Source organism: Nymphalis io, chromosome 11, assembly GCF_905147045.1.
Source record: "Nymphalis io chromosome 11, ilAglIoxx1.1, whole genome shotgun sequence".
NCBI classification, from domain to species: domain Eukaryota; kingdom Metazoa; phylum Arthropoda; class Insecta; order Lepidoptera; family Nymphalidae; genus Nymphalis; species Nymphalis io.
The window spans coordinates 7,814,662-7,839,833 of NC_065898.1; the positions used below are offsets into that span (position 1 = coordinate 7,814,662).

The 25,172-nt window shown below is 34.4% G+C and overlaps 1 protein-coding gene across 1 annotated transcript; it reads right to left on the reverse strand.

Annotated features, from left to right (window-relative positions):
- On the reverse strand, positions 1–23,488 carry LOC126771922 (mitogen-activated protein kinase kinase kinase 7-like). The gene is made up of 10 exons (XM_050492093.1): positions 23,250–23,488; positions 22,883–23,182; positions 22,448–22,627; positions 21,144–21,279; positions 19,605–19,705; positions 17,988–18,797; positions 16,620–16,713; positions 1,935–2,119; positions 1,089–1,199; positions 1–906 (listed from the first exon to the last, which is right to left on the reverse strand). Exons 1-10 carry the CDS (start codon positions 23,331–23,333, stop codon positions 811–813), a joined length of 2,097 nt encoding a protein of 698 aa, XP_050348050.1. The 5' UTR covers positions 23,334–23,488; the 3' UTR covers positions 1–810.
- Positions 23,489–25,172: the final 1,684 nt, after the last annotated feature.

Consider the following 25,172-nt stretch of genomic DNA (forward strand, 5'->3'; position numbering starts at 1 on the left):
TATTATTTATTAAACTTAACAATACATTATACCTACTAATACTATCTTAAATACATAAATGAAGTATGCATACACACATAAGCTCTTTACAAGGTTTTATATTAAAATATATTTTATCATCTTGTTTATTATCCAAATAAATAATATTTATATTTAGAATTCCAATTCAATAAAACGGCACTAAAACGTGCCCTTTTATAGAGTAATACAATAATATTGAAATAAAAAAACGAATTGAAGTAACATTTGTTAAAGTTGTGTTCAATACAATAAACAACAAACCAAAAAAAATCTACTAGGAAAATTAATTTCGTACTTATGAACTAGGCAGTGAATTTGTTCATACAAAAGCGTATCCAATATAAGGCTTGGAGTACGTACACACAATATAAAAATAACCTGTAAAATACCGATGATGAAGGCTCGTTTTGTGACTTGAGATCAATATTTTAATCAAACTTTACGGATTATGCCGTAAAGCAAGTCCTGTGCACTGCACTACACATTTTCGTAAGATTCTTTGAGTACATATTTATTGAATATGATAAGGTACTTATTACGATCATGGAAATATTAAAACGGTTTTTGTAATTATAAAATGCACAATCTACATCCCTGTTTCTCTTGACTAGAAGGTTTTGGTCAGAAGACAAATTCGCGTTTTTCGATCACATAACGTGACGCGACCGTGTCGCTCATGTCATAATATTCAAACAATGACGTGCACTTATGTCCGCGTAAAGTCCGTGCGAGCGGTGCGAGTGTGTGCGCAGTGCGTGACGTCAGCGGCCCCGGCGGCGCGCGCGCGCGTCACTCGTGCGGGAGGTCCTCCGGGTGTAGCCAGCTGTCGTTGTCTACTCGCGGACACTGCTTCTTCAATGTGCAGTACAGTTTGATTAACGAGTCCTGAAACGAAACAATACATGAATCATACAATTTTTTTTATACAATTATTTAAAATTAATGTAAGGAAATATCTTTCGTATTTTTGCTATTAAAAGGTAGAATTTTCGACTGGTGAACTAATAAAACCTTCAATTTAATGACATGTTGAAATAGGACATGGGGCAGTTTAAAAATATATTTACCTTTTCTTTCTCTAATTGTATGATCTCTCTCTTCTGTTGGAGTTCCTCATCATCCATTTGATCTTCTAGCTCTGACTTGTGATTGCTTAGATAAGCTAGTTCAGTTTGTATCTAAAAAAATAAAACAGCACTTTTTTAATACTTCCATATATTTCCATATTTTTATTACTTATAGGTAACAACTTCCCATAAAAAAATCATTAATTTACATTTTATGAGAAACGAGGAAAAAAAATGCAATAAATGTAGTTTATCATATAAATATATTTTTTATCTAAATATCTTTATTTTTTATATTATTTTATTTTTTACCAATCATAGTTATATGTATGTACCTATTACAAATAATCTTTATATGATTATCATATCCCAAGAAACGCTCAAAAACAAACCTGATTTTGAATAAATATTTATTAGTGGTATTCCGATATCTATGAGTTATTTAGTGCGGAATGGAAGTTTTCGTAAACAGTAATAATAGATTGTATATTGGGATCGGGTACAAAGTAGAAATGATGAGAATGCACGTGTACTAATGTAATAACAACGTGCATAACTTGAAGTAAAGCCAATAACAGATTAGAACGACAATGACAGACTCGACCGTAAATTATGTTCGGTGGTTGAGCAATAACTATAAAAATAATATAAGGAGGAAATAATACAATTAATTTGGAAACATTTCAATTATTATTTATTCACTTCAATTGGTAGGTTGGAAGTGGTTTAAAAATCAGTTTCATGATTGGACTAATAAGTAGTAAATATTAGTTGAAGGTAAATTAAGGCTTATATAACTTTTATTATCTACATTCCTTATACATTGAAAGCGATATAACAACTTACTTTAAGATACTCCTGGGCCAACTGTTTGTGTTCTTCAAAGATGCGTTTGGACTCCTCGTTGTTGAGGTCCGGCGAGATTGGTCGCAAGTGTGGGTCCAGCATCATGTGAATGGAGTCCAGATCGGGATCGGGCTCGGACGGCGGCGGCGCGGCGCCCTCCGCGGGGGTTGAACCGCTACTGTTACCTGGAATACCGATCGTTTTGTTATAGATATTTCTAATTAATAGTCGTCGACGATGGCGAATTTAGATACAAAATATAAACATATATATACAAAATATCTATATACTTTAGAATCGCTACTGATCTGTTATGATAGCTCTATCTGAACGCTACTGACGGATTGTATTGTGGAGTCTATCGAGAAGAGCCCGCACGAGACGTAGTAGCTTCTCTTGGTTAACTCAGTACACATCAATAAGTAAATACATTAATATAGTTTCCGAAAATTGACGCCTACTAACACCACGGCCATGTTGTTTGACGCAGAATTTTAATACACTTAAATGCATGCTGTAGCTAATTGAATGTTGTCCAAAGGATTTGATTGTATCACGTACACGTTGTATGGTGTATATGTATATCGTACGGATATGTATTTAACGCACTTCATTACATATCCGTATGATTGAAAAGAGGTTTTTCATGTTTTTATCTTATGAGTTAAAAACCTCTTGTTTATTTGGTACTGGTTTAATTATATACAATTTTTAAATTGATCTAATTTGTCGATATATCAAATATTATTATAACTGCTTAACGTCAATACTAATACGACAAGGAAAGCAGTTCTATTAGTTTTATCAAATTATTTCATAGATAGTGTACATGATAATCAGTGCTATGAAGTACTTTTTCTTTAATTATCTCGATAAACCCAGTTGGTACTGTCACGATGTCGCGTTGCCTATTTATTAGTTAGATTAACTATTAATTATATATTAATTAGATTGTTTAATAGACAAGTTTAGACGAATACAAGGTTGTAAAGATTATTGAAATTTTATGTATTTAAAATAATGTAGATTAAAAATCCAAAACATTTCAAGATATTGCCAAATATGTAATTTTCGGAGGTAACCATTGTCATAAGTTTTTCAAAAACTATTGTCTTTTATTGAAATTTATAGTAAATATGTTACAAGACGTTACAATGAAAACGTAACAGTTCAACGGTATGGTTTAATACGTCAAGAGTTAAATTTACTTCGGGTTGCTGATGTCAGACGTTTCACCTAGATTGCAGCTTTCGACCGATGATTCCTTTTCACGCAAATAGATGGCAGCAGAGAATTAAGCGAGACAGTCGTCTACGATGAACAATTCATCTTAAACACTTGTAACACAGCGATTTTTATGACCTCATTTTCTAGAAAAATATTAGGCATTGATAAACACTCTTTACAATTCACACAACAGTTATAATTTCGTAAGACTGATTTTAATTATATAATTTTTAATCCAAGGGGACCGACCACGCTATATCATAAACGTACTAGTAAAAGAAAATGCACGATTACAAATTTAAAGGGCTGACAGGGCGCACTGACGTAAAATGTGGCCTATAGCATAGGGCAGCGACAAAACTTCCGCGTAAGAAGAGTCGACCCGGAAACGGCGCGTACGATAGTAGAGAGCAACGGCGCTCGACACTCACTGTAAAATATCCAACTACAGCTGACCGTGTCCCTGATGGTGGTGACAATACCGGCGGGGGCGTCACACGCGTCGAGGCGTCGGATGCGCGCGGGCGGCGCGGGAAGAGGGGGCATGGCGCGTGCTCTCTCCGGGAGCGAGCGGCCAGCACTGCTCGCAGAGTCGCGGCCGCACACACCACGCTCGAAATAATCGGCGGGAGAGCCGGGAGCGGGCGGTGCAACAAACAAACCGCCGCTATTCGCGGTGCGGTGACTCAGCGACGTCAGCCCGAGCTAAATGCGGATACAGTGTGCTGCCGCCCTTCGTGAGGTTTTCTACCGTTTTCGCTGGCAGGGCGCACGCGCAGCGCTCTCTGAAGCGGGTCGACGACCCCCGCCAACGTCGTCATTGCCATGCAATCGACGGCACCATAAGATTTCACCCTCGTATTACATGAATTTCAAGCGTCCTATTTTATATATAATGATAATCTACAAAAAAACTGTATTCTAAATAAAACTATAAGAAATAATAATGGAAAAGAGCCGCCATTTATCACGCATAATATGTGTTGGGTTGTTATTGTTTGGATAACGTAGCCATATTATTGTTGATTACGTAGCCTTTATAGTATTGGCTTGAAGCCGGTTGATACAGTTTGAACGTTCGTTGTTCATTCCGCAGTGATAATTTAGAGTTCAGATGATTGCAGCATCGCATGTGGCCCTAATTCTAATTCATAGACTTACATTTAGCTGGTGCATTTCAACGTATATAAGTGCAGTGTGCAAAAACAATCTAATCCTCCGCTTAAACACAGACACGTTTAAATTGTTTACGAAAATTTGGTCAGTGATCATAATTGGATTAAACGATTAATATTGCCGTTATATTTAATATATTATCCAAGAACTCTTATTATATTACTAAAACTCTAACACCAACCAAATTTTGTATTTAAAATGTTCAAAAGAAACTCAAGTAAACAATATATTTTAATGAATAGTAAATTAAAACCAGTTGCATGAGTAATTAAAAATAAAACGATTGCTAAATATCTAAGGAACTACCAAGTTTACTATTGTCAATATTATAGTTCTAAATATACGGAACAGACATGACTAGACAGTGCGACTACGCTTCACTTCCGTTTTCCTACACGCTGATTTAGTGCTAAAAGCACGTGCCCTTAGACAATAATGCAGCTGGGGTAACGTGCCAACTTCGCTGTTTTAATAGCTCTTTAGTATTTGATTATAACTTATAAAATGTCCAGAATAATCTAAAATAAAGAATTGAGTCAAATGATATTTAAATGCAATCCCATTTATAATAAGTGACTAAAAATGGGACTGTATTTAATTATCAGTTGCTAGGGAAAGGTTTATGAACAATATTAAATATTTCACTTTTCAAAAGCACATTACGTATGATAATATATTGACTTGTTTGAACATAGGATTTTATGTGTAAATATGAAAATGTAATACATAATTGCAACACGGGCGTGATTATTAACGCGCACACGCGAAGCGTTGACAGAGCTCGGGCGTATTCTCGCCGAGCTGTTGATAGATAGTCTCCGGACGGTCGTTGGAAAATCATGACTAATCCAAAACATAGTTTACTACTACAAATTTCGACCTACAAAATTTAAACTGAGCAATTAAATTGCTTTAATCATATATGACTCATTAATAATATAAATTATATTCGATATCTATTACGTATAAGACATTTTAAAATGGGAGCATGATATTTACAACTCGATCAAACGCAAACAAACGAAAGAGAGCCAGCGGCATTAATAATACGTCACTCGTGATGAAATAGCTCAGGTATCACAATCCTAACTATTTGGTTAGGCTTAAAATGACAATGAAATCATTTTGGCAACAGGGACAGTCTAAACAATAGCATGATGCACCGCATGATCGTTATTTATATTACAGCAATAATACATTGCACTCGCGTTCTTATTATATACGACTATTGCAATACCTCAAGAACAGAGAAATTACGTCTAGATTATCTATCACGTGAGGCAGGTTATTATTAGACGTATGTATGTATTTGTTAGTCTTATAGTAGGCATATATACACTTCAGCTATATGAAATCACGACTTAAATAATGGTCAGAACGACACTATTATTATTTAAATAAACCAAAATGAAATAAGCTTCATTAGATATTAAATAAGAGGCATGGAGGCAATATATCGTCATAATACTATAGCCATGAGAGCCATGTGCGATGTATCGATTTAGTAATGTCGTAAATCTAAGGGTGAAGTAAAGCTCTCTTTGATCGGTGGCATTAATGTGTTTTCGATTTGGCGTCGGGACGGGACGCAGACTGCTGATTGCGTCAGACTCCGACATCTTGTGGGAGCTGGCCATGAAGTGACAGTTTTTTTCTAATAGAATGGTATTAAAAGATTTGGAACCGAAGGCAAGGAAAGTGTCTAACTAATCTAGACGTTGACACATTGCGTTTATAGTGGAAAGATTTACGAAGATCGTTTTAATTATAGACCAAAAGAATCGAGACGTTTTATCGCGACATGTATAATTAGGTAGTGAAGATTAAAATGCCATCTTATTTACTTTAAAATCGAGTGCCAAAAATCCACTGAATGTCCAAGCTCTCGATGCTTGAATCATGTAAAGCGGCTGACAGGGAATTACATCGTATTTCCAGCCTTTAAAAAAAGTCTGATTCATCCGAGAGAGACACTTTGATTCGATCCGGAAATATCTTCACGGATTTAGGCGTCCTTGTGTACAATTATAAAATAAAAAAATAAAGGACAATAATAAGCGAGTCTGAAGTTAGCGATGAGACAATCTGAATGATAAACGTCGTGTTTAAAACGAGAGCACTTTTTTTACTCGTCGTAATTTTTCCTTTATTATTATTTATCGGCATATAAATGAAAGAAGTATTATACTTTGTTTTTTACTAACTTATGCACGTGTTTGCTTGTTATATTTACGGTCATATTGAATCAAAGACATACACAGTTTTGGAGGGTCAGCATACGCTTTAAAACACGAAAATTAAAAAAAAATGGGCGAGTCGTACTTGCCAAATGCTCGAACAAACTGGCGATTTTCAGTTTTATAATAACTTAGATACGTACATTTTTTAACACTAATTTAAAAATTCACCCGTATACTATGCTAATGCTTGTTTTTATGGTTTAAGAATTTGTTTTTATCAATAACTTGCAGCCACTGGCAAGTATCTGTTAGCGAAGCTATCACTTGTCAGTTGAACAGATTCTCTGACGCGGCCAAGGAGAACTGGTTGTTAATTATGGCCCATTGAAGAAAAGAAGCGTGCGTTGTCAGCAAAACAGTGCTTGATATTTAGCGGTCTATTGTAAAGAGGGCAGTTTACAATCTCGTGCCAACTTCTACGGTGAAATCAGAACTGGGGCAGTCTCTGTTAATGTGCTATATTTTTACATGATTGTATCCAGATCACATCAAAGAATTGTTAAAGCAATACTAACCTAGCAATTTATTGTCTTTAGGCTATCGTGAAATATATTCCGAATATGAAAAAGGCGTGAAGTCAAGCCAAAATTAGAAATATATTTAATCTGACGAATATTCGAAACGACAATAAATATACTAGATGCTAATAAATATTAGATAACATTTTTCACCTTTGTTTATTAATATATTTGTGAAGTCATAGCGAAATATTTTTATAATTGTCCATCCTTATAAAACATCGATAATAAGTTACATCGATACAGTTAGTTAAGTAAGACAAACAATACATTTAAATTACAGTATAGTTGACGTCGTAAGAACGTTCAGTCTATACGTTTGGTAGCACACCTCTAAAATACCCGCGTGACTCAGCCGAAGCTGTTTCACAACTGTAGCCTTTGTATTGCTTCCTGCTGCTTCTACGACTCGTCAATTTTTTCTCAGTTTCGAATTAGGTGATAACTGATAGATATGGTTCAATGGCGTTGGAAAGTAAATCTCAATATCGAGCTTAACCGTCATATTAACTTTTAAGTCTATTTTCGCTATAATTGGAGTAAATAATTGTGTTATATAAATTAATCTAAGCTAACTGTAACTTTAAAAATATAACGATATTTTTTACGTTATTTTATAAAATAAATTCATTTATTTTGGGGTCAAATATTTTATTTCGAGAATAATTATATTGACGTTACGAATATAACGCTCTTGTTATTAACGCGACGAAAATGTGTAATATTAATAGGGTTGTGAACGGGGAACATTTACTACGTGGATGAAATATGTATTCTGTCATTTGATTTAAAACGTAGCGTTATTTCAACCTAAAGGTAAATGAAAACAGATTCGCAATTAAGTTTATTTTTATATTATTATATAGATCATATAATTAAATATTAATTATTTTAATAGTTGCATGTTCTTATTTATTATTGTTTTTTTTTTCGTTAGTGAGTACGCAGTTAGTGCTTGTCTGAATAAAGACATACAGGTTTACTTATAGACGTTGCGTTTAGCACTGACTCCGCTCTTACTGTCGTCTTTGATTTGACATTCGATTGAAGAAGACACATCATTGAATAAATAACCAACCGCTAAACAACGTTTATAAGATCGTTATTATATATTGTAATGTAGAATTATGACGGCTGAAGTATTTTTCTTCCTCTAAACATACTCTAACTAACATATGATCACGGATAGTATATCATATGCCCATATTTAGATAAAATTTGTAGTATTGTTACGAGTACGAGTTACATTAGAAATTAAAAAACCTATGTATAGGCAAAAGTAAAGGTACTTTAAAATATATTTAGAAGATATCAATGTACCATTTAATATGATTATTATTGCATTAAATACGTCGTAATCCCACCTCTAACATCGTACTCCGCCTACACCAAGTAGTAAACTGAATCACACAGTGCAACAACATTGTACTCAATTAAACATACATATTGGTAAACAGTTTTTAAACATTGTTACATTTGGCGGAATCGATATATTTTTGATTAAAACTGGATACACGTTGGTAAGATTAACAGCAAAAAAATATCATTTAACAATACAAATATCATTTATCAACATCGCTACATCGCGTTTTTCACTGTAACTTTTAAACCTTCTCAAAATGTTTAATTGGCCTACCTATATCACAAGCTTTTCCTTATTAATATTTATTTTTTGTTAACAACTATTTTAAGCTTGCGGTTTCGCCCGTGTGTGAGAGAGGAGAGGGAGAGTAGGCTCCTCATGTTCTTTTCAGTGCCCTTGGCAACGCATGCAAAATTTTTATCGTCAGATAGATCTTAAAAAGTAATAAAGGAGTTTCGAAAAATAATGTAAAACATTATTAAAGGCAATACTTCGTGAGATAATATGTGCATCTAAAGCTTCTCTTTTACCTTATAAACTCTACATTTGCCATTATCACCGGACCACGTAACTAGTACCGGCGTGTTTCTCTTTCATTAATACCTATATCACCCTAGTTATATCTATAATAATTACTCCCTTCTTGCACAATAAATCTTAATTAAGCGTTGTTTATATTTCATTTTAGAGGCAAGATAGTTTAGTGGTTAGTGCAGGTTCGTAATGGACGATCAAGGTTTAACTCAGTTCAAGCAACGAATTACTATTTATCTCGTGCCCGGCGGCGAAGGGAGATCCTAATGTAATCTGTACAAGTGGGATGAGACCTTGAGATATCTATCAATTCGAGCCCATAATTCATTTATTTTCTTAAAACTTGAGGGGATTTTAATAGTAATGACACGTCCCGTCTTTTCTTATAATTTTTAATTAATATTTCATCATCCGTAATCCGTAACAGCCTGTGAATGTCCCACTGCTGGGCTAAAGGCCTCCTCTCCTCTTTTTGAGGAGAAGGTTTGGAGCTTATTCCACCACGCTGCTCCAATGCGGGTTGGTGGAATACACATGTGGCAGAATTTCAGTGAAATTAGACACATGCAGGTTTCCTCACGATGTTTTCCTTCACCGTAAAGCACGAGATGAATTATAATCGCAAATTAAGCACATGAAAATTTATTGGTGCTTGCCCGGGTTTGAACCCACGATCATCGGTTAGGATTCCCGCGTTCTTACCACTGGGCCATCTCGGCTGTATTTCATCATACCCAACTATTATTAGATAAATTTTATATCATCTATAATAATTTGTAATCAGAACTTTGTACTTTATTGTCTTCTTTTGATATCCATGTTAATTTTAATAGCAGTTATACTATTTCTCTTATTATAATAAATTATTTCTTAACAGAAAGGACCCATTTTCTTGTTGCGTATATCAGTGTTCTTAAAAAAGTTTTTGTATTTTTTTTTGCGTAAAATAAAGAGTACTAAATAAAAGATGATAGTCGAAATACGATAATAAAGATAATATTATATAGAAGTTTGATTTAACAGTTAAAACTGCGACTCCTAACGTACGTTTTATACGTAGTGTATATGATTAGTATTAATATATGTATGTATATTACAAATAATTTATGTTATTGCGATATATTTTTATGTACTAAGCAGTAACATTCAGGCGTATGGATTACCTTGCCTGGAGTAAACAGTATTATTTACACCGGCCGTTGATATTGTTATCAGCGAGCGCAACAGGTACCGGGTCATTGCGTTATAGCGCCGAGGTCATACAAGAGTAAAGATTTTGCGTAAACGTAAGAGTTGGGTTTGAAGCTCGCCGTGTGACGCAGATACGAGCCCCGACCTACTTATGTCGTCAAAAAAATCAGCAGATGTTCAATTTTGTGGAGGGATATATCGAGAATGTCTTGTTCCGAATAGAAATAAACTTGTCACATATTTTGATTGTATCTAGAGCGGGCACCGGTTAGTCATGTCGCTCCCCGATGCCAACGGCCCGGTTGCGCACCACCATCAAAGCTATAAAGGCAATCGTATTCCAGACTGAATCACGCTAAGCGCCGTCTGCAAAATGTCTCACCGCTCCCCATTTATTTTCCATACACTTATTGTTTTGATGTTTGGTTCGAGAAACATTTCCACAGTTGTCGATGATTACTAATCGGTATGGAACTGAGTATGTTTAATTCGTTACAAAGACAGTCCTAGTGGAGCTTTAAGAGCAGATACGTAAATCTTTCGAGATAAATAAACAAGTTTTTCAGTGCAAAGGGTCTATCTGATAAACGAACGTGTAAACAGTATTATTTCGGGATCTTCAAAGAAGTTGTTACATCGTTTAAGATCTCATACAACAAAAGAGTTAACATTGGAAATAAATTTAGAGTGGCCGTAATTTTGGACAGCGGCCGAGCGTGAGTGTTGCCATATGCGATACCGAGGAGATCGCAGCCGGAGCTGTGTAACCGACTCTACTTATTGTTTACTACGTCCGACGATGGAGCCTAGATACCGCATCATAAAATAATTAGAAGTGATTCATCCGCTCGTCGAAAGCGTCACTCGACGCTAGACCGTCACTGGCCGAGAAGATTTGGCAATGCCTTTGACAGCCTATTATTTCACTGTCGGTTATCGTTTTGGGGATTATAAATGGGCCACGTGATTCCCAGCCCAGCGGGTATTTTATTCTATTATGGTAGATTTAGACGAAAAGAAAATTATTTTTACATTGTTTAAACATTACATTACACAAAAAAAAATACACGAACATAATACGAATAGTATCGCATTGTATTATTCCTTCTAATCGCGGGGACATTTTTAATTCGTTAGCATAATATTTTATTAAAGATACTCACTCATGAAAACGTCAACGAACACCTGTAACTTATTACGATTAGGTTGCACCGTTATTGAAACTTGAACAGAACAGTCTGATTGCGGCATCTCACTTGACTATGGCATAGGAACCGTCCTTGATAGCACACGCATCTGTCACAGGTCGCGGCGCGCGGTTAAGACGGGCAATCGGTTAGTGGTTAAGTAGAGAGTGAGAGTACGCGTGAGTCGGTTGCATCGCAGTGCAGCGGGCGATGCGCCGGGCGCGACGGCTGCGCGAGACTGTGCGACGGCGAGCCCGTCCCATGCCTCCCCGATAACCTTAAATTAGATTAATTGTATCGAGCTGATTCATGCGTGCACGCACGATGCGTTTCTGTTGACATCGAACAAATGTGCCGGCTCGATTTAACAATAGAGTATTTATCGTGACGGATCGCTCGAGACTCGAGATGATTCAGTGTTAAGGTAAAAATATCAGTGGGGAACTTGTAAACTTTACATAAATAGGTTCTGTAGTGAGTCAGGCTCATCTACAGAAAACTTATTACTTTCATAAAATTCGCCTCGATTTCGATAAATACATTGAAAAATGTAATTTATGCTTCAATGAACTATTGACTAGTTCTTTATTCATAAATTTTTATAATCGTTAACAGGAATCGATAAAACTCTGGTCGAGCGGCTCTCGAAAATCAGTTTTACTGTATAAAAATCAACACTTATGTTTATTTGAACAACGCATAACGGGCGAGATGCCCGCCGCGGCGGCACCCATGAAAATATTACGACTTATTTACTTTACCGCGATGCTGTTCTTACAGCATTGACGTCTGTGGCCTGACTCAGCAGGGCACGCGCCGCGACGGTTGCTTTACTTAAAACTACAAAAATTTTTGCAATGTTCCCGGAAAATGATAATAACTTTTATTATCCTTGAATAAAAGTCGCTTTTTTAATTTTAATTATAAATTCATCATAACGAATGTTTGAATTAAATATTTAACTCTCTCTCAACACAATAAGTTTCTTCTCTAATTATATTTGCTTTAAAATCTACTAAAGATTCTTAAAATTAAAATAATATGTACGCTGCTCTACAATACGACTAATATTTACACGGCGCGGAAACTGCGAATAAACAGGATATGTCAAGATTTCTTTGTTTACGCAGAACATTGACTTTAGCATAACTATTAAAACAAAAGTTAAAAATGCAGCTTTTTCATGGTATGATATAAATAATTGGAAAAATCCTAGAATCGGCGTTAATACATTTCTAATGTTTAACGCTTCCTGGAGGCAAACATTAACGGTCTAGCGAGAATAAAACAAGGAAATGGTAGTGGCAGCAAAAGGAACCCCGTTCTCGATCTAACAATACTTTGGTGTTGCGATCGGTCGTTGGTCCCACATCACCCAATTCCTAGAAGGTAAGCGGACACAGTCTAAAATAGTCGCGGCCTCTTCCGAGAATCGTGAGTCATACCGGGACCGTCCCGAGCCACATCTGGACCGAACACCATTCGATATAATCGCTGAATTTATAAATGCACCTAAAATGTAAGCGCTGTAACGTTTCAGTCTATTATGGGCATAACATAAAGCACTCGGGTTATAAATAAAACTCCGATTCAGTGTCCGACTAGCACCTACATATATAGACGTACGTATCGATACATTTTTGTAAACATAACTTTAAAGTGAAAACAAAATAGGTCGTATGAAGTTTATTAGTGGATTTATGCTTCCTACTATTCGCTTTTTTCTTTGAGTTTTATTTAGAAAAATCCAGTAGAAATTGCTATTAGTTAAGACATGTTAGTTTTTATTACAGGGGACAAAATTAATGCCAATGTTTTGGCACTGAACGATAGAGGAAGCAGGAGAGAATTTAAGTTAAGTAGGACAGAACATGGATGACTAACGTTTGATATTTTGCACTGTTATTTGTTATCAAATTGCTAGCCATTACTCCTGCGGCGTTTCGGAGAACTAACGTCTCTTAATATTAAATGAGGGAAATAAGACGACAACAGAACGCAGATTAATATGTTTGTCTATAATTTAGGGTAAACTTTACATTTAGTATAATAGTTATATTGTATGACTAGTTTTCACCCGCGGCTCCACTCTCAAAGTTGCCGGTGTTACCCAATATCCTTATCTGATTACTTATCCCTGACACAGTCTGTATGGAAATTTTCATGATATATATATAATCATATAACATCAATTTCCCATTTATAGTATTAGTTAGGATATAGTTAGGAGTTATAATGTATATAGCATAGCACTGCAATAGCACTGCATCAACATTTTGGATATGGTTGATATATAAGCGTATTTTTGTATGGATCAGTCAAATTTTATCTTAATTTGATCAGCAAAATAACAACTTGTATAAGACGCTTTCTCAGATATATGTACATATTTTTGTAATACATTTTTTCTTGTCTCAAATATTCTTATATTGTTGTAATTAAGTTATCTATATTTAGTGTTACCATGAATTGCTGTATTTCCTTATTTATTTTTTATATTTAATTACAAGCGGTGTTCATCTATAATTAGTTGTTACGCAATTCTATATGTTTTTTTTTTTTTATGGATTACGTGTTGTTTTTTACTGTATACAACTGTTTGTAAGCGTTAATAAATAAATAAATTAATATGAACAGAATTTAAAAAAAAGCACTTTTAATAGAATAAATGCCCAAAAAAACTTCCTGTTAAGGCAGTTTTTGACCAGTTCGTATCTTTATGATCTTGAATTGCCAAAAAAGCCGATTCAATAGAACTCTCCGGTGCATATACTAGTACTCCGCAGTACGGTGTGAAAATGGTTGTCTAAAATTTTTTACAGTGGTAAAAAATCCAAGTTAATGAAAATGCTCTTGATAGTTAAAAAGGAAAAAAGTTAAAAAGAGTAGAATTATTGCGTTTGTTTTGGTTATATAAACACAATTTAATACCTAAACCTAATATTAAGTCTATGTCTTCTTGATAATCTTGTAATAAATAATAGTAAAATCGAAGTCGGTTATGCATCGACTTCGAAGCGACAAAGTTCTAATAATAACATTACCTACCCTAATATATAAAAGGAAAGTTACGCTACGTTGGAACAAACAATGCCAAAACAATATGAATCCTTGTCATGTACCATTCTCGTGCCAAATTTAAGATAACATCTGATTAGTCATTATGTTAGTACTTATCTGAGTGACTCATTAGTGTATTATTTATAGATAAGTCGAACCGAATCATTATGATTGCTATATTTGGAATAAAAAAAAATACTGGATTTTTTATATGCAAATGCATATGCAAAAAAGAAGTAACTAACGATATGATAGAGACGAATGGACTAAAAAAAAAACAAAAAATATTGCAGTAACAGTAACAGCATGTTAATGTCCCACTGCTGGGCTAAGGCCGCCTCTCCATTTTGAGGAAATTGTTTTGGAGCTTATTCCACCACGCTGCTCCAATGCGGGTTGGTAGAATAAACATGTGGCAGAATTTCAATGAAATTAGACACATGCAGGTTTCCTTACGATGTTTTCCTTCACCGTCAAGCACGAGATGAATTTTAAACACAAATTAAGCACGTGAATATTCAGTGGTGCTTGCCCGGGTTTGAACCTACGATCATCGGTTAAGATTCATGCGTTCTAACCACTAAGGCCATCTCCGCTTTTAGAAATTGAAAATCATGCAAATATTTATCAATAATTAAAGGTGAATTTAAAGTTATGTGAAGGTGAAGAACTATGAATTTTATAAATCATACTGTGGTATATGAAATGTGGAAAATAATACTTTACGTTTTTGTGGCCATCAATTTCACAACTGAATGATGTAGAATTTTCACGTTATGATATCTTGGAGATATAAGATGGAAACAAAGTATATTTTTATATTGTATTCTATAGAGCTCACGTTGTATATGTACCAAGTTTATCTCCAATACATTAAGCACTTGTGGCGCGATTGATTAACAAATATCCGAATATATAAACTTGCGCATTTATAATATTAGTTATATAAACAGAATAATAAAAATTCGATGCAGACGATAAATAAAGCGCCGGTGAATCAGCGCGCGCGCATGTCCTGGCACAGGACTCCGCCATTTCGATGTCGTTGCTCATGGCATGATGCATTGGTTAACTTTAGACTAGTCTTGTCTTTGTAACATTTAATAAACGCTGCTAAATCGGTATTTATAATGCTTAGTTTTATATAGCTTAATACTGTGCTGTTTTATTACTTGCAAACGTGTATTGTGGCATATGTGTTCGACTGTGTGTTTGCTGTTGGTAGAGCTTTGTGCAAGCTCGTCTGGGTAGGTACCACCCACTCATCAGATATTCTACCGCAAAACAGCAGTACTTGCTGAGTGAGCCAGTGTAATTACAGGAACAAGGGACATAAAATATTAGTTCCCAAGGTTGGTGGCGCATTGGCTATGTAAGCGATGGTTGACATTTCTTACAATGCCAATGTCTAAGGTCGTTTGGTGACCATCATCAGGTAGCCCATATGCTCATCCGCCTTCCTATTCTATAAAAAAAACTAATATAAAGGCTTATTGCCTTAATTATTGATATAAAGTAAAATTGTCTAAGCAGGTATGTCAACTGCGATTGATCCCACTCTAACTGAACATTTCTATCATTTGAAGAGGTCAGAATTCGTTCTACACTATTTTTATTTTGAGATTCGTGTAATAATTAGGTAAAGCTGCGCAAAAGGTGATCGATATTTTATAAAAAACCAACTTTAATTTTTAAGTTCCTTGTTATGGAAAATTTATTAAACTCTCAAAGGAGATAAAAAAATTATTATTTTTGCTTTTTTTTTTTAATTATTAATTTTTTTTTCAGTATAGCAAACATTCATACTTTTTTCTTACCTAAATCTAATAATTTTGTAATATTTTAGTAATGTCATTATTTATAGTATATATTATACGATAAGAATAAACTGTTTTTATTTTTTTTGTTGGCATTGGAGTATCATATAAATGAACAAACGCATTTTTAATCATTATGTCATTACTGTCAATCGTACCAACCGTTCGGAATATGGAGCTAGAGGGAAATCTTTAAGATTTGTTATCTTTAAGATTTGTTAACGAAACCTTTTTCTATTCCCAAAAAACCTATTGAACATTAGTTTATAATTTACAATATAATTTCGGATTATACATACGAGATTTACTTATAATTAATGATAATCATCCATTCTGGCTTTTGAGTAGATACAAAAATCATGCAATACTTACCAACTGGTATATTATCGAAGCCAGCGTTGTTCCGGATATCCATATAATCGTCGTAGCCAAGCGAGTCTCTGAAATCCTTTAGTTCCCACACATTCTGAAAATTGAAGATTTAAATTGACTTGTAGACGTATTTATATAAAAACATGAGGATAAAGTTCCTTAAGAGTTTACTCTATTTTTTTATGTATTTTACTATAAAATGACTGCGACTTGCAGAAGGTTATTCAAGACATGATTTAATAAGAATATATAAAACATACAAAATGTCATATGTGGGGTACATATGACATTTTGTATGTTTACGTATGTATACTAAATAAATACGTACGAAGCTGTTTTCGCTTATTATTCAATTTTTTCAATGTGCTTTATAAATTTGATTTGGTCAAATTTAAAAAATGATGGTCGAGATGGCCTAGTGGTTCGAACGCGTGAATCTTAACCGATGACCGTGGGTTCAAACCCGGGCAAACACCACTCAATTTTCATGTGCTTAATTTGTGTTTATAATCCATCTCGTGCTTGACGGTGAATGAAAACATCGTGAGGAAACCTGCTTTTGTCTAATTTCATTGAAATTATGCCACATGTGTATTCTATCAAACCGCATTGTAGCAGCGTGGTGGAATAATCTCCAAACCTTCTCCTCAAAAGGGAGAGGAGGCCTTAGCCCAGCAGTGGGACATTAACAGGCTGTTACTGTACTGTACTGCTTTATAAATTATAAATTAAACCAGTATCATCAATTCATTAATTATTGTATATGGAAAACATTCAAAATTGTTGTTTTATAAACTGGAACACAGTAATACTTTGTATTGAGATAGAATAATAATAATTGATGAGTGGGTTACTCACTAAGACGGACCTACGGTGACTTACAACATGATTAAAAACGAATTATTTTTATACAGTTGTTACATGTCGGTAACTGCCTTGGTCTAGTGGCTTGATATAAGGCCGCAGACCCGGAAGTCCTGGGTTCAATTCCCAGGTCGACCCAATAAAAAGTTATTGGGTTTTTCTGTCAGAAAATTCTCAGTAGCACCCTGGAGTCTGGAAGTTGGAGGTGCGTACACTCCCGTACCTCGGAAAGCACGTAAAGCCGTTGTTCCTTCGCCTGAACTCTTTCCGGTCGTGTCGGATTGCCGTCCCATCGGATTATGAGGGTCAGGGAATAGAGAGTGCACCTGTGTTTGCGCACACACTCGTACACTAAAATATCCCCTGCGCAGTTGGCTAATCGCTCTTGAGATTGGCCGCCGTGGCCGAAATCGGCCGGAAAGACATTATCATTACATGTCGGTAATAACATAAACTTTATCAATACAACTACTTGGCCTATTAAATTTGAGATGGTTTACTTACAGGATCGACTTCAATCTGTAAAGGAGTCGCATATCTCGCATCCATCGGCAGCCTCGGTGAGTTACCATTGTACTCCTTCATCGGTGTCATCGGACCGTTTCCAACGCTTAATCTATCACAGTAGTTCTGGTTGTAGTCCTCCTTCCTCGTGGAGTTGGTGGTGCTGAGCGCGGAGGGCGTCCGCGCCGGGGACAGCTTGTCGCTCTCGCGGCTCCAGTACTGCTCGATGTCCATGTGGCGCGGGTTCATGTTGCCGACGTTGTAGTTGGCGAGCGGCGAGATGCCCCGCGGGGAGGAGCTCTCGCTGAACACGGCGGGGCTGCGGAACACCCGCAGCGTGTCCTGCGGCGTGCCCGCCTCGCCGGCCGCGCCCGCGCGCTCGCCGGGCGAGGTGGGCGTCCGGTTGCCGGACCGCCCGGGCTCTAAATGCGATTCCGGCCTCTTGAACGGCTGCGGTATTTTGACAGCCGCTCTCTGCGCGTCGGCGTCGTCTCTGGCGGTCGGTTTGGGTTGAGACTCGGCCGCCATTAGATTTTGAAGCTTGCTGACCTGCGTCTCGACGAAGCTCCGTGGTCGCGGGGAGTTGGGCGTCTCGTTATTTCTATATACGACGGGGTGGGTTGAACTCTCATAGGTGAAGTTTGGGTTGTGGCTCCGGACGATACTCTCCGTTTCGAAGCTGTCCTGTGTACTGTATGGACCGAAGTCATCATCTAAATATTCTGAATCGTCAGCTTCGAGATCGTCGTAATTGATTGGCGTATCAGCACCGGGAAAAAATTCACTTAAAGCTGCCATTATTTCCACAACCTGTAAATAAATTCAATTTCATGCATGTTTTATATAATTGGCATTACAACATTAAGCAACAAGACACATTTACACAATAAATCAATTGTTGATATTTATTATACCTTATATAATTAGGAAGATGTAAATTAAAAAAAAAATTGTACTAAATGAAATGCATGGCGATTCAAAAGTCCCCTTATAAGCCTATTTGAATGACATTTGTATCATATGTACTATATTAGACGACGTATTTGACTTTCATAGAAACATAATATGGTAAAATTCAATTTAAATCAACGCTTATGACAACACTATCGGCGTTCAACGTATCAAGGCCGTTATTACGAACGTTCTGAAATTTTGAATATATATATATTAAACGAATACCTATAAATAGGCTGTAAAAATTAAATGTTTGATCCTCAAACTAAAATCTTATAAATACGACAAATTTCACTACTAAGGTGCTCATCACGAAGATGTCTACTTGTTTTTATTGATAATATATATAGAAATAGTATTTTTCCTGAGTTCTATTTGTTAAATTAGTATGCTATGGTACTGTATCATAAATATATAAAAGTTTTTTTTTTATACTAAACGAAATATAAATAAAATCAAGAATAACGCGAAAATTTAGGCGAAATTGTATGGGCAAGCGAGCGACACATCGCCGAAAGAATCACGAATTTAAGAATCGTAAATAATCGCCAATATTTTTTATATTTAAAATATAATTTTTTGAGATCATAAAAAAAATAAGCTCATCTTCCTAATTATATACATAGCGTTAAGTTTAAATTTCAAAAACAATAAACTATTTACCTTAACCATACTAGGTCTCTCTGCTGGTATTTTATGCCAGCATTGTGTCATCAACTGCTCTATCGGTTCTGGGCAACCCTCGATAAGAACTGGCCGCTGACCTGAAATTATCATAAAATGAAATTTAGAACTAATATTCAAATCTAGAATTTATAGATAGAGCCTATTTATAGTTACTGCTTCTCAACCCGTAGGATTGTATTAATATTTTTTTTTTTTTATAGAATAGGAAGGCGGACGAACACCCTTAGACATTGGCATTGTAAGAAATGTTAACCATCACTTACATCACCAATGCGCCACCAACCTGGGGAGCTAAGATGTTATGTCCCTTGTGCCTGTAATTACACTGGCTCACTCACCCTTTAAACCGGAACACAACAATACCAAGTACTGCTGTTTTGCGGTAGAATATCTGATGAGTGGGTGGTACCTACCCAGACGAGCTTGCACAAAGCTCTACCACCAGTAAAATAATAACAATAATGGGTGCCCAAGGGTTTTCTTTGTGTAAAGTGCATCCATTTTAATAGGCATAAAGGTAGGCGAATGTTTATTCAAATATTTATATACGCAAATTCTTATAAGTAAAAAATAATTTAAGAGCATACTTTCTGAATAATGTACATTACTAGGCAAATGAGCCACAATAATGACATAAGGATATTATTTATATGTGAGTAAACTAGACCATGACCTTGCTGTGTTTAATTCACAATGCCGCTTGCCATAAATTTAACGTAGCAGTTGTGCTCATCCTTAGTCTATGGCGTAATAATGTTCAAGTCTGGATAAGGACCTAAAGCATACAAATTTCAGAATCTATGAAAAAAAAACCTTAGTATGGACGGAATCGCAGGAACTATTGTCAGAAATTTTATTAAAAAATCCCTTAGATTATTAAGTAAAAACAGTGCCAAGGCAAAGATATTTCAATTGTTAACGCATTTGTATTTTTTTGGTTATGTTGATGTTATTTGTTTATATTTAAGTATTACTCAAGTCTAAACGAATAAAAAATAATTCCGATACAGGGAGCTAGTGCAATATTTAATACACTACCATTACAACAATAACATTAGATTAAGAGCCACGGTGGCCTAGGAGTAGAATATACATATATAAAAACAAATAATTGCGTGTGTGCAAATAATGAGTAGTAAGTCTTCAAAGTATGGGGTAAATGTTGAAATAAATATAACATTTATTATTATTTAACTTGAAAGCAATTATAATAAAGTTCTAATGATACATACATTCATTAATGGCAGTTAATAATGATAAGAATAATTCCTCGAATGCAACTATCAAAATACAAAATACCTTATTCTAACTTTTGGGGTAATTGTTTACAATATTGTTTTAGGTTTTGTGTGAAAGTGTATCAAATGTATTTGCTATAATAATACCATATATTGCACAACGAGTAATAAAGACTAAGCTTTAATTAGAGATGAATTATCTAAATATATTCGTATACCTTTTATTTAAATAATAAATTATAAATGTTTATTTTGATTTAAATATAACAAAATGTACCTGTATGTACTGCCCACATAATTTGAAATGCAGAACCTCCTTCTTCAAATGGTTTCCTTCTGGATAATACTTCCCATAATATTATACCCCATGAAAAAACATCACATTTTTCTGTATATGATGACCCTTCGAACACCTGGAATAAGTAAAATTTATACAGCATATTAAATATATCTTTCATGTGCTGAAAAACGAAGTTTAAAAATATATGCTAGTCCTATATAAGGAACTTGGTTAATAATATTGAAAATACGGACATTTTAATTATTATTTGATGAATCCTTTCGTATCTGTAACCTATTCCAAGGAGAATTAAGAGAAATAAAAAACCTATGAAATCTAATTGATGTTTAATTGGTTAAAATCTTGAATAATCTATGTATTCATTATAGTTTCGTGAAAAAATTGTATTTTTTATCTATTAGCAAATTATATGGAATTAATATAAGGTTTGTTTATCTGTACTCCTTCTTTGATTTAACATTTAACAGTTAATAACCTCTTCGTTCCACAATAGATCTGAATATTTGAAAATTATTTTAATAACTAAATTTTAGAAATTGAATGTCTGATGTCTCTAGCAATAGGCTAGAATAATTAACTGTTAAAATTAAACTGTTAAAATTAATTAATAATTAACTGTTAAATGTTCATATAAATTCTTCATATAAATGAATAAAACATCATTGAATATTTTAAAATCATCAAATTAACATGACAATATATATATGAAGTATCATTGTAAAGATTTAGTGCATAATTTCAAGTTATTAAACTTCAATATTGACAACCATCATCTATAGATAACAATGATAACTACAGAACATATGACTCACTTACTGATAACAAATTTGGAATCTATATTAACTTAAAGAATGATGTTTTTTTTTTGTTAGGGGGTTGGTGTTGAATTGGTATTTTCGAAGATCAAATTGTGAGAGTATTTGTAAGTATAAGTTAAAAAAAAAAAACACATTGTTTAAATTCATTCTACAAAAATCGGTAAACAGGCAAAAGCATTCTACAAAAATTGGTTAACTGGCAACTCTAAGAGTTTGAAGAGAAGGCAATTACGGGGTTAGCAATTCTGAAAATATTATCATATGGCCATCATAGGATTTCATTCTTATAAACCTGACTTCAAAATAGCCTATAGCTTATTCATGTTAAATTAGGCAGATAAAAATTAGTACAAGAATAAAAAGATAAAATTGGTTATTATATATAATTAGATAAAATTAGTACTCAAGGTAGGAAATAACATTATTAGAAAGAAAGAAAGCAGTAATTGAAAAATTAATTACCTCTGGGGCCATCCATGCTGCACTGCCCTTATTATTTGTCATATAAGTAGCTTTATCAGCCGCTGTACCAAAATCACATATTTTAAGTTTTTGCCCACCAGCAACTAATAAAAGGTTTGGTGGTTTTAAGTCCCTATGTATCAATGGCTTAGGCTTCATTGCATGAAGGTAGGCTACACCCTGAAAAAAATAAAGTTGTAATCATTTAACAAATTTAAGATCAATTACAATATATTTTTTTAAATAAATTGAAAATAAAATTATGAAAATGGCCTTAAAAATAAAAAAAAAATATTATCTTGCATGATAATTCCATTTTTTAAATGATTCTCCAAAGTCAGGTTACTTTGACATTTGTTTGTTTACACTTGGTACATCTATTTAAATGAATTATTGAAAAAAAATTTTCTTGATATTGATATATTTGATTTTTACCTCTGCACATTGTCGGGCCCAACTCATAGCATGAGCTGCTGAATATTTAGGCTTTGGACGATTATGGAGAACATTGTATAGTGAACCACCTTCTGCATATTCCATAACAAGGCAAACCTGAGCCCCTTGAGTACAAGCGCCATATAGCCTTACAATATTGGGATGAGAAACACGCGACAGCTGACGGACTTCGATAGCGAACTCCCTTCTTTCAACTTCTGAGTTTATATGTTTAACAGCTACAAATTTGTTCCGCCATAGGCCCTTCCATACCACTCCAAATGCTCCCTTTCCAACGACCTATGCATACATTTGTGGTTATTAAATATAACACTATATAATATATGTTTAAAAACGTTGTATGTACCGTTAACTCTTGAATTTCATTATAATCAATCTCCTCAACGAACGTCTGCTGATATACAGGTGAATCTTGCACATTGGAAGCCATGGGTTCACTTAATATCACATTATCAAAATAGTTAACCTAATAAATTAGTATTTCTGATTTTATGTTTTGCGCCAATTTCTGAGAAATGTGATAAAAATAGTTGATTATATCAATTTTCTCGTTATTGTTTAGCAAAGAATAGCAACTGCGACAAGGCCGCCATCTTTGAAACTGAAGATGAAATGTCACATCGCACTCGCATATCGCATGATAGGGATGTATCTATGTGATTAAAAGAAAAATTAAGGTTTTATAAAATAATATTATAAAACTATGCAGGACATAAAAATCAAAAATAATATTTGCTTGTTGATAAAAATTGGTGGATTAGTTATTAATACCAATGTTTTAATTGTGTGTTAAAAGAAGAGTTTAAATTGTTTGCAAAGTCAGTCAGTACGTAAGGGTCTTTGGTTATTTGAAATATTCAAAATTCAAACCTTTACTTACGTCATTATATTTATGTAGACTTGGGCAAAATGTAATCATATTAATAATTAACGATTACATTACTTTCGATCGATTGGTGCGTTTAATTTTGAATTAGAGATTTTTTGGTTTACATTGATACTTATGTTAAAAATTTAAAACAGATTTAAAAATCAAGCTATGCCTTGCAGATACTTTTATTAATACGTTTTATAATTTATAATAACAAAAGATAAACAAACATAACAAGTTTTTTTGCGGACTTTGTGAATAACAAGAGTAAATATAGGGTTCGACAGAAAGACAAAAGACAAAAACTCATCCAGTTTGTAAAAAAATCATAAAATATAAACTATAGTCTAAACACTCAGACCTATACTTAATTATTTGATGTTATAGGCTATAAATAAAAAGTTTTTACGGTACATCAGAAAAACAATCAATTAAAAATTTATATTTATGTAGTAGTTTGTTAGGTAACATTTTTTACCGATAATATGTCGCCGAAGATGAATTTGATAAATCAAGTTCCCGATCTTCTTCCAGCTGTAATAAGAGTTCATATGCTTCTTTACATTTAAAGGTTGCAGCCGTTTCCTTTGGAGTTTCATTTCTATGATTTATCATATATATATCGGCGCCAAGCTTTACAAGGACTTTTATTAAAACTATATTGTTACTCATAGCAGCAAAGTGGAGGGCTTGTCGACCACCGGGAGCATAGGGATCATTAATAACAGCTCCTTTGTAGACGAGAAGTTGAAGAATATTTTGTTCTTCAACTGTTGGCGTGCACATCATTGCGAATTCTTAAAGTTAGTTTAAGATTATAACTAAGAAATATTTTAATATCTCCAAGACGTCACTAGTAAAGTAAAAGTCTGTTAACTGCTGAGATAAAGCTACGCTGCTCAAATGCAAATTGGTAATACCAGATGTACCAGTTTTTTTTTTAAATTAAGCTCATGCAGGTCTGTCATCTGTACGATGATTTCCATTACCGGCGAGCACAAGATGAATTATAATATATACCACTGAATTTTTATATGCTTAATTTAAGACAAATACTGATCTGGCCTTGAACCCGCAATCATGGCTTAAGATACACGTGTTCTAATTAATGGGTCATCTCGGCTCTTCAGGACACCACTATAAAAACTATTGTATGGAGTACTTTAGGGAAAGAGATATAACACCAACCATATATTATTACCATATATATATTCTCTAACTTTATATATTGTTACTTACGAATAAATAATCCAGTGTCCATAGCACTAGATCGATGCATTATTATTGCTCCGTGGTCAAATAATAAAGAAGCAACTAATAAAGACGGTCTGTGAAAAGAGTGCGAGCATTACAGTAGGTACCTCCACGTGTCAGAAGTAGACCTTCTTTGCATAGAAA

What these genes read in the sequence shown, in the direction of transcription:
- LOC126771922 (XM_050492093.1), bottom strand. Translation starts at nt 23,333, where the DNA reads ATGGCTTCCAATGTGCAAGATTCACCTGTATATCAGCAGACGTTCGTT. An exon ending in TATGTGGGCAGTACATACAG is followed by an intron (nt 19,706 to 21,143) that starts GTACATTTTGTT and finishes TGATAATTTCAG; the next exon opens with GTCAGCGGCCAGTTCTTATC. An exon ending in AGAGACCTAGTATGGTTAAG is followed by an intron (nt 18,798 to 19,604) that starts GTAAATAGTTTA and finishes ATTTATTTACAG; the next exon opens with GTTGTGGAAATAATGGCAGC.